Consider the following 10,366-nt stretch of genomic DNA (forward strand, 5'->3'; position numbering starts at 1 on the left):
CCCAGCATCCCAACATAATCCCTGAGATCTAGATTGCTGTGATACGTCACTAACTCATGAAAATAGGACAATGGATCCTACAAAGATATTAAATCATTTGTTCTTTGAGAAATCTGCATCCATAGCCTGTGAGCTGAGCTTGAAGGTTCACTATAGACATTAGAAAAAGTGATTTGACTGTCAACTTTAAGCACAGGGTCCACTAATTATACATTTCCTGAAGCTTTCAGCCCCATCTTGTGGCCTTCATCAGTGGAGTGAGTATATGCTCAGTGGACAACAACTGATCTACCAACTGAATCATTTCAATAGAAAAACTCTATCCACTGAAGAAAGCCACAAGATTTGACTGAAAACTTTCCAACAATCGGCATAATTACAAAAAAAAGAAACAAAAGAACAAGGATTTGTCATAAATATAAAACATTTATTGCATTGGTATTCGCTAACGTGTATAAAAGCATTGTTTACACATTTCTTTGGATCTGTTTCTGTCTGACTCATCGCCGACACTGAATATGATCCACACTGGATTCAAAGGTTTGCCAATATTCCAGTGAGTGAACATGTTTCAGCCATAATAAAAGAGCTATAGGCGAAAGAACATTTATACCTCAAATTTAATTTATACAAGAACAGCATTACAATACGTATTGTTTAAATTGTGTGGCGAAAGTGGTCTCTGACATTATTTACAGTGGCTTAGCAGATACATTGTTGAAGTGAAGTGGTTTGATGATTAAAAAAGCAAACGTTTTAACAGCAGTTTACAGATTGCTGTGAAGGCATTCACTTGTCCTGCATCTTCTCCAGAATGGGGACGATCATGTCAAACTTGGGTCTCTTGGCTGGGTCTTCGTTCATGCAGAGCCTCATCAGCTTACAGATATGAGGGGAAATCCCGGGTGGAATGGTTGGCCGAAGACCTTCGAGAGCCACCTGAGGAATACAGGTAGAATACAGAAATGATGGGTGTGGGCATACAGACAAGCCAGTGGGTGGATAAATACCCGACCCACTTACCTTCATGCCGATCTCCATGTGTGAGAGGTCAGCGAAAGGGACCTCTCTGGTAACCAGCTCCCACAGTAACGCAGCAAAGCTCCACATGTCAGCAGATCTTCTGTTGATGTCTTCAGGCCTCTTTTGCAGGGCTGCGAACAAGAGGGACGAGGAAACTCATAAACATGAGAGAAAAACTAATTCGTTTGTTTGTTTTCATTCTGTAACACGGGCAACACACCACGTGACTACCACTTAAGTGGGACTAAATTATAGCGGACAGCATGTTCCTTACTAGATGACTCATAAAGTCTGAGAAGGCATTATGAGAGGAGGAAGTATAGGCGGAAGGGAGGAGAGAAAAGAAGGAGAAAAAAAAAGGGAAACATACCTTCAGGGGCCATCCATGCTGGGGAGTAACTACGACCAGGACACTGGAAGGAGAACTTCGCATCTGCCATGCTTATTCTGGCTGTCATGTCCTCATCAATCTGCAAATCAAACATCTGGCTCGTCAAAGAGTCACAGGATCACCTTTATTGTGAGTTTCTGTCGAGGTGGCGATAGACTCAAATCTTTTTGTTGATATTTGTGGACAGTAAAGTAGTGTCTTACCATGACATGCTTACTGTTGAGGTAAAGCCGTGAAACCATTGGTTCTAAGGTGTGCAGGAAAGCCATGCCACTGGCAATGTCCAACGCAAACTTCACTGCTTGGCTTTGGTCGACCACCAGAGCTGAGGAAGAGGAAGAGGAAGACACAGGGGGACAGGAGAGGTATGATGGGGTGAGGATGGGTGTGCGATGTCATCCATCTACAGCAGCAATCCTCAGCCATAAAAGCCATTTCCACTTTGTCTATAGATTCAAGTACATACTAGTGCCCTGGTGCAGGATGTTGAAGAGGGATCCGTATGGCATGTTGTGGGTAATGACGATGGGGTGAGGGGATGGAGGTGACTGACAGGCCCCAAGAACAGGCAGAATGTTTGGATGAGAAAAAATCCTGTGGAGACACGATAGACACACAGAATGTAAATGCTGAAAGTACACAGTAATATATTCTTAAAACATGGAGGTATTTTTCAGATGATTCGGAGTAAAACACTTTGCTGTTGGGAGGAAACCCCATTAAAGAAAAAAGCGTTAAGACAAGAAATGTCACATTTGTGTCATCCTTGGCCCTTTAAAGTTAAGATGAAGCTCTTTCATTTTTGCAGTGCACGGCGGATTATACGTTGCCTCAGAATATACTCATCCCAAATGCTTTCAAGTGTGCTACAATTCTTAAGAGAGGGCAAGAACTGGAGCCAACATGAGAGCACACTGCTAAGTTCTCCCAATTCCACTCAGCCTTCCTGCTGCGGGTTCATTCTTTGAATTGGCCCGCTCAAAAGCTTTCTTCATTTGTGTCCTATTAAGGTTTTGTTGAGTTTTTTTTTTCCTGTCACTTAAAAGTTGGTCTGAAGTTGTTTTCATTGATTATTAAACAGGGACAATTTATGTATTATCTTCAAACGCTTCCCTTTATGTTGCGATTTGATTGATACAAGAACATAAACATGACAAACAGAATTACAAAACACCATTTCCTTTCTACGATGATTGATTGAATCCCATGTCAGAATGGATTTCATGTTCACTGTGATGGAAGGCGGTTTGTGGAATTTGTTTTTCGCATTGTAGAGCAGAGCACATCACACATCAGACAGCTGCCAACAACTGATTCATCACAAAACCATCCACAACACATTTCCTCAAAACAACCTCTAACAACAAAAAGAAACCTTCTCCTTGTTGCACAAGAATCCTGCAGCAGATCCTAAATTCTCTTTGAACACAGACACTCAATCACATCCATCCTCACATTGACACTATGTTTACCAGGATACGATAGTCAATCCAAATGCTCATAGACTGCATATGGTTCATACCAACAGGCTCTGAAGAGCCAAACAGCAGAGCCAAAATGTATTGGCCTCAGTTTCGTAAATGAACCCTGATGTTTATATGCTTTGTGCAGACACCGCAATCAATGCAAACCACCACCATTCCCTTTGCATTGTTAGAAAACTGATGTGTCGATTACCTGAGTTTTGGATGCTCCTCGTTGAAGTCTCTGCTCTTCCTGGTGGTCCAGTCTCTCACCTGAAGCACCTTCACTATAATCTCATCCCCTTGCCACCGACCCTGCCATAACTGCAGACAGAGCACATAGCCCAGTTAACCACTGGGGAACTGAAGAGAAATACAAATTTAAAAAAAGACAGAAAAAGCAGTGAACATAGTGCAACTGACCTCTCCGGACTGATTTTCATTGATCTTTGCCAGGAGCGAAAGCTGCTTATAATCAATACCAGCCTGCTTGTTGAGGGTACCATTACCTGAAAGAGCCAAAACAGGAATAATCAAACATCCTGATCTGATGATTTGTTTCTTTCATGCGGTGAATTTTACTCACGAGGTCGTGTTCGCATGGTTCCCTTCCAGAAGGTTTCCTTATAGGGTACCTTGGTCATACTCTGACCCATTTTCTCTGCCTTTTCTACATAAAAGAAGGAACAACACAAAAATAAAGTGGTGATCCTTTTTTATTTTGCCAATATAATGATTTACTTGAATAATATCACCCGTTAGGGTGTTAAAATGCCAAAAGATGACCTCTGACCTTGAAGCAGCTGTCTCAGGTGAGGCTTGGCCTTGTCCAGAGGTGTCTGTCCATACCTGTTACATACACACACCTGGGCACTACTGGTCATCAAGTCCTAAAAAAAGAGAGGTTATCATTTTTGTTTTGGGTTAAAAGCAAAGACACTGGCAAAAAAGTGCACCGGAGTGTCCGTTTCTCCCCAGAAGAGAGCATTTCAGCCAACAGATTGTGCTAAAAGAACAGGTGTGTGTGTGTGTGTGTGTGTGTGTGTGTGTTGTACTGCACCTCTGCCACTTCGTCTTGGCCCCAGAAGCAGGCGTAGTGAAGTGGTGTGTTTCCATGCTCGTTGACTGTATTGGGGTCGGCTTTGCACTGAATCAGCTGGCATTCACAGGTCATAGAGTGAGAAAAAAATGAGCAACGAAGCAAGTTTCCTTCCCTCGGACGATGTAAACGGAGCACGAAAGGTCCAGTTGTAACCGTATGGTGTGCTTACCTTGGCCACAATGTCTCTATGCCCGTGACTGGCGGCGAGATGTAATGGAGTATCGTCTCCGCGGTTCATCACATTAATACGAGCACCTCGCATGATGAGCATGTCAACAACTCCGCTCCTCCCTTCCCTGCATGCCCAGTGGAGGGGGCTGAAGCCATGGTCGTCACTAGAACGCAAGACACACGGTGACAATGAAGAGCAAAGGAGCACTTGTCCGAAACTTAGAATTTGAATGTTTTTCGAAAATGATAATATTTGGAAAAATGCTTCGGGTGCTCTCTTAACAACTCTGAGCATATACCAGCTGTCAAAATACCATCTGTGTGGTTCGCTCTTCCCCTACCTACCAATCTTTATTTAGACTTGAGCACGTTTCCTCGTGCCCGTCTGACGACTGGCCTCGTGGTAAATATGTCCATGCAAGCTGGAATGCCTGCTAACATATGCAAAGACCCTAGACAGCGTACACATAGCACCGCTGCCGTCTACAAGGAGCCAAGCTACCACCTATGTGTTGCTGGGCCCTTCACCCAAGTGACTCCTTCACATTAGCTGACCCCGGGGCAGCTGCTGGGGCTCCTCACAACTCCCCGCGAAGCCACAAACTCCACACTCTGTTTAACGACAAACCTCAAGAGGGCTTGTATGGCCTGTAGGAAATAGCTGCAGTACGAGCTCGCACTAAAGTGAAATAGCGGTTTGTCGCATTCTCGGTCAATTCGGATCCAGCACTGTGGACAGACAGTCCATAGTCAGACTGACCCTGTGTGCTATAAAAAGCAACTCGGGAACGCCAGAGCGGAAAATACACAGTGGAATCCTCAGCGTCACATTCTCTGTGAGCCTCCCTCTCTCTACTTCCCTGTGTCTTCCTGTGGTCACTCGCTCAAACACACACACACACACACACACACACACACACACACACAAACACACACACCTCCCAGGGGAGATCTGAAATGGCATTTAATGTTATTCTCAGTGGACTCCCTCTCCAGTACTTTCAGCTTCAAAATTTCGGGGGAAAAGCACATTTTCCTACCAAAACAACGCTAACTACAAATTATTGGACATCCCGAAAGAGAAGGAAGACACAGACACAGTTGAGTCTCTTCATATTAACAGCTAAAGCCGGCCTCCAGCAGAATGACTGGTCCCTCAGATGTTTATGTGGGACTGCAGCTCGCTGCCTGAGCAGCTCTGTCAGCGAGGGCCTGGCCCTGTATGGAGTTGAACAGAGGAAATGGCCTTGGCTGTTGCGTGGTTGGCTAGCAGCACCGCAGCCCTCAAAGTCAACGTCAACAAACTGCACATATATGGCCTGGCCTAAGAATGAGATAACCGAGGTCTTTAGCAGTGAGGTCTTGTAGCTCCTTTCTGGCAAGGAAATTGTGTTGACAGGCAGAAGTGCACTGATTATCCTAACCATAGGGCTGCAACTCATGTCCATTTTAAGTTGCTTTATCACTTATATTTTGGATGAATTCATTGTGTTTTAAATGTGGAATATATATGTAAAAAGTGAGTGACATCTTCAAACTGGTTGTTTTGCCTGACCAACAGTTAAAATGATTATGTGATTATTTTCTAAAAATCTACTAAATCATTCCAGCACTGTAATCGAAAGCGTCTGTGTGATTTTCTGGATGAGTTTTAGGTTATATTCCGTTGCCATAAATTGACGTCATGGGACAACCTCCACAAATCACCCACTGCTTTTAGACAAGCGCAGTTTTTGGGGATGACATCATAAGGAAAGAAATCCAAGAAGACGAGAGGGAACGACTGGACTGGAATTGCCAAAAAGCTGAGTGATGTTCAGCAGTGTGTGGAGTTGCAGGGAGAGCACAATATGGAAACTATTTGACCACCTCTAATGTGCCAAGGACTGCTTTGTACGCACACACACACACACACACACACACACACACACACACACACACACACACACACACACACACACACACACCAGCACAGACTCACTCACCCGCCATACCAAATGTGGTACGTTTGCTATAAAGTCAACCCCATTCATTAGAGGACCGTACTCAATTTGTTACTGCGCAGACTTTACAGCGAGACTCCAACATCCAAGAGATGATGAAGACGGTCGTCTTTAAAGCTTCGTGTGTGTGTGCAGATTCATCCACTTACCCCAAGTTAAGGTCATTCTCTGTGTTGTCCAACCACAGGCGAACAGCAACGGAGTTCCCTTCTCGACACTGTGTGAAGATGTCATCCATGGTTCTGCTGTGGGTTGCCTCTCTTGACTGGTTGCTCTTTCGATCTCTTTTGAGATCAGGAACATGTAGCCTGCAAAAGGTGTTCAACAAAAGACTCCTTTGTGTGACAGAGCTTGTGTTTTTTCGCTCCTGAAAAACGATGGAAAGTACATGAATGTGTTGAAGTGGTTTTGCTGTGCACTGTACAGTAGGCTACATCTTCCAGGAGGACTATTTTTCACTCACTGTCTCTAAGTTCACTGATATCAGGTCAATATTCATAACGTCAAATAGATTTGTTTATTCTTCTTGAAATGGCCGTGTGTGAATAATGTACTTTATGTTTTGTCTTTTAGTCTCTGGTATCAGTATATTCCTATTAACAGTAAACCAGACTTCAAGTCATTGCCTCATGATTGTTAAATGCAACATTTACACCATCTGATGCGCAAAGAATCATAAAACGCCAGGCAGAGCCCATTGAAATGACATTATGAGGTCGTTAAATGTATTCCCACATTTCCCCTTGACTCTATCCACCTCCGTTGAAATCGGAAGGGCTGGCCTATTGGATCACTTTGAAATGTATTGTTAAAAAGTCAAAGTGAATTTGGACATCCAAAACAAAACGTCCGCAAACCACAATGGAAACAAAACGAGTTAACACACAAAAGCCTTCTCAGAACTCTTACCAGCTGCCAATCGATCGGTTTCTTGTCAGTTTCTTTTTCTTTTCTTCCCCGAAAAGTCGGTCGTCTCCTGAAATGTAAGAGCCAGAGAATCGTCGGCCGGAGTCCACGCCCCGCTCCTACGAGTTGATGTTGGCTGCTGGTGAGAAGCTAGAGGAGCTCTGCTACTGGCAAGCCCAATGTCCCGGGACACCTTCACAACAGCGCCCCCTGCTGGGAGAAATGCAATCATGCACTACATCCAGCGGCGCAGCTGCACGGGCCCGAAAATACCGAGCTCAGGTGATGTATAAATCATACATCTTTTACTGCAATTTGTCCCGATACAAACTACATGTGTGTTCCAAATGCATGGTAATGAAAAAAAACCTGCTAATCAAGACAACGGCCACCATGTAGCGGAGGCAAAATCCACAGATATTAAATTATTTGTCTCCTTGCCTAACACTAGATTTTTTCTTGTAGCCGATATATACGGCAATACAACTGAAGTCATTTTATTTGGACCACAGTATTTCACCAACATCGCATCTTCTCATCTTGGCCCTTTGACCTCTTGTTTAATCATTCAAGCTGGTGCTGTGCATGCTGACTCACTGTCACGACTTATTGGGATTCAGAGTGATGAAATCCAACAAAGATATATTTGCTTTTTTTCAGTGTTTTTGTTTTAAGATAAATATTGGTTGGCCTTTTTGTTGCATCAGCAATACGCTAATTCAAAATATAATTGGTTTTGTTTGAATGACAATTGGTTGGATTATAGCATGAGCATATCCACCAAACTGGAATTAACCAACTATTTTCATTCTTAACACATTTCTTCTACCATCCGTAACAGTCACATCTGTTGGCAGACAGTTACGCGGAGGAACTAACTTACTTGAGTTAGTTGAGGAATAATCGGTTTCAAGATCGCTTATTAAGGTTTCGAACACATGTTTAGTGGAAAGACAGGAACTGATGGGAGGTCATGAACTGGACTCACACCCAGAACAGTGAGAGCGTTGGCATGATACGCCCCGACCACTGCTGCGTGAGGACATCCAGCAGCAGCAGGACTTTACAAGAGGCTGTCAATGGAACATTCAAATTAAATACATGACAAAAACAAGACACACTCATTTTTTTTTTTTATTATGGAAAATGATCTTCTTTCAAACTGTTTTTAGAAATGAGTATGTTCACGGTGTCCTCAGATTGAGCCCTCCAGGCTGCTGTAAGTCCAGACTGAAGTCAAAATATAATCAAGCTCTACAATAAAGGAGGCGGCTTGGGGATTGATCCTTATGGAGCTTTGATCGGCAATGTCACTGCCGTCACTAAACCATCATTTTTCAACTGACATAGCGCACACACACACACAAGAACTTCCTTCTTGTTTTGCCGCTCATCACAAAACATTTACACCTACGATTGTAATGTCTGCATATTTGTTAACATTTCTGGCACTTTGCAATACCGTCAGAAATAACTATATATTATCATCATCAAGAGTGACATGCTTGACTATGTTTTGTCACCATAGGAGTTTGTAAATCTAAGATTATTTTCATTGGTCAACAGTGACTTCAAACAGAGACAAACCTCAAAGGTTTTTTGAAAAACACACACATGGAGAGAAAAAGACTATAAGACATGAAGAGTTCATATGTAACAACAGTTGAAATGTTAATGTATAATTCAGGTCAATCTATTAATCAGTAATTATTTTTCAGCAATGCAGCGAATGTCACATTTGGGTTTAGGCCACTTCACGAGAGTTTAACCTCCGGAGACACACCCAGTCCGGCCATCATTACCGGCCTGGCGGCGGGGTAACCTCTGGGGCCGTCTGTTGGCCTGACAGGCTTCCCATGGATTTAGACTGTAGGTGCAGCTACTGTTGACACATCTGGTTTAGACTGCGTAAATAGAGGCGCTGAGATCTCAGACTCAATTCGGGCACCAGCTATTGGCGGCGGAGGTAAGCCTGCTGTATAAGACGGTCCAGCTTCATTAAGCACAGAGAAATTCGCTGTTCCAATCACAGGTGTGAGCGGTGTGGCGGCTGATAAGTTGACTTCTGACGCCGTTGTGGAATTGGACATGGCAGCGTCACGCTGAACTGGAATACTCAATCCTACTGGCTTTAAGACTGAGCCGCGGGCCTCTGGTCCTGCATCGTCAATCGTCATTGGGGTAAAAGGTTGCTCCGACAGCGGCTGAGAGAAGCCGACGGGGGTTTGAGATGCTGGTGAGGCCTCGGCGGCAGGAGGCGTCACATGTGCAGATGCGGCAGCCTCTGCTGCCTTGGCACTTTCTGCTGCCTTGCTCTCCATCTCCTCCATCCGACGCTGCACCATCCGAGGCATCAGCTGCACGTAGGTGCCCATCAGGCGGTGGTTTGTGCGAATCAGCTTCCCCGCGCAGCGGTCCACACATTTCTCCTGGAGAGACAACAGCAAATCGGTGATGAGTGGATATCTTAAAGTAAGCACTTTGTAACAAAAACAGGTGAAGTATAAATCAAGCCTAACGTGTTCAACAGTCCACAGATATTCACCACGGATACTTTTAGCCATGTTCTGTAAGGTTATGGGCACACGTGTAACCTATATGATTCCCAGCATTCGTACCTCGTCCATGGTGAGGTTTCTGTAGTTGAAGTTGCTGCTGCATCGCTGGAAGCAAGTTTCAGTCATGCGGTTGTAAACCAGAAGGAAGTCCCGCAGCTGTAAGAGACACAATCACCCAAAGTCCCAATCAAACATTGACAAATAAACCCCAATGCATCTGCCACTGTATCTGAATGACACTCACATTTCTCAGCTGCTGGTCAGGATCCATCGTGATTCCGTCTTAAGTTGACTCACGTTATGTTGTAGTTAGCTACAATGCTAACATCGAGAGCTTGAATCAAGCAGGTTATGGATTCCCTGATCTTTAGCTGCCTGCAGGTGAGTGACAACACACTTCTGCAAGATGTAATTTCGATGTCGGCTTCAACGTATCAACTAATCGCACCGAAACACGAACCGATTCAGGGAATAGTGTAAGATGGCATGACATTCACATGCGCGCTGCCATTTTTGTAACAAAGATCGTCTACGAGCAGGAAGACGCGTCACTCGGTCATAATTAAAGTGGCGACAGAAAGCGTCTCAACTTCGCCCCTAGCGTCTCCTAGTGGTACAGTTGTTGGTGCTGAACCGGATCTCTTTGATGGTTATAAAAGGTTAACAACATCATGATGATTGTGGGAATATGGTTTCAATTAAAGGTCGACAAGATAGTGGATTTATAAAGACCGTTTTAACAACGAGTT

General features: G+C 44.1%; 2 protein-coding genes across 3 annotated transcripts; both read right to left on the reverse strand.

Annotated features, from left to right (window-relative positions):
* Positions 1-406: 406 nt before the first annotated feature.
* ilk (integrin-linked kinase) lies at positions 407-7,185 on the reverse strand. 2 transcript variants are annotated; one of them, XM_079284070.1, is made up of 13 exons: positions 7,063-7,185; positions 6,303-6,461; positions 4,149-4,314; positions 3,938-4,033; positions 3,671-3,767; positions 3,464-3,547; positions 3,301-3,386; positions 3,092-3,201; positions 1,881-2,008; positions 1,618-1,739; positions 1,394-1,493; positions 1,024-1,154; positions 407-939 (listed from the first exon to the last, which is right to left on the reverse strand). In XM_079284070.1, the coding sequence occupies exons 2-13, from the start codon at positions 6,389-6,391 to the stop codon at positions 790-792; spliced, it is 1,359 nt and encodes a 452-aa protein (XP_079140196.1). In that variant the 5' UTR covers positions 6,392-6,461; positions 7,063-7,185; the 3' UTR covers positions 407-789. The 2 variants fall into 2 exon arrangements, with proteins under 2 accessions (XP_079140196.1, XP_079140197.1); XM_079284071.1 differs by having other exon boundaries at positions 6,303-6,520; positions 7,063-7,158.
* Positions 7,186-8,227: 1,042 nt separating this feature from the next.
* Positions 8,228-10,123, reverse strand: timm10b (translocase of inner mitochondrial membrane 10 homolog B (yeast)). The gene is made up of 3 exons (XM_079283824.1): positions 9,862-10,123; positions 9,678-9,773; positions 8,228-9,488 (listed from the first exon to the last, which is right to left on the reverse strand). The coding sequence occupies exons 1-3, from the start codon at positions 9,886-9,888 to the stop codon at positions 8,922-8,924; spliced, it is 690 nt and encodes a 229-aa protein (XP_079139950.1). The 5' UTR covers positions 9,889-10,123; the 3' UTR covers positions 8,228-8,921.
* Positions 10,124-10,366: the final 243 nt, after the last annotated feature.

Source organism: Melanostigma gelatinosum, assembly GCF_949748355.1.
Source record: "Melanostigma gelatinosum genome assembly, chromosome: 14".
Taxonomy (NCBI): domain Eukaryota; kingdom Metazoa; phylum Chordata; class Actinopteri; order Perciformes; family Zoarcidae; genus Melanostigma; species Melanostigma gelatinosum.

Coding starts and splice junctions, on each gene's coding strand:
- ilk (XM_079284070.1), bottom strand. CDS start 6,391: ATGGATGACATCTTCACACAGTGTCGAGAAGGGAACTCCGTTGCTGTT. Junction 4,315..6,302: donor GAGAATGACCTTAACTTGGG/GTAAGTGGATGA, acceptor CTTGCGTTCTAG/TGACGACCATGGCTTCAGCC. Junction 3,202..3,300: donor ATGAAAATCAGTCCGGAGAG/GTCAGTTGCACT, acceptor CTCTGTCTGCAG/TTATGGCAGGGTCGGTGGCA.
- timm10b (XM_079283824.1), bottom strand. CDS start 9,888: ATGGATCCTGACCAGCAGCTGAGAAAT. Junction 9,774..9,861: donor CTGACCAGCAGCTGAGAAAT/GTGAGTGTCATT, acceptor TGTCTCTTACAG/CTGCGGGACTTCCTTCTGGT. Junction 9,489..9,677: donor GAAACCTCACCATGGACGAG/GTACGAATGCTG, acceptor TTGTCTCTCCAG/GAGAAATGTGTGGACCGCTG.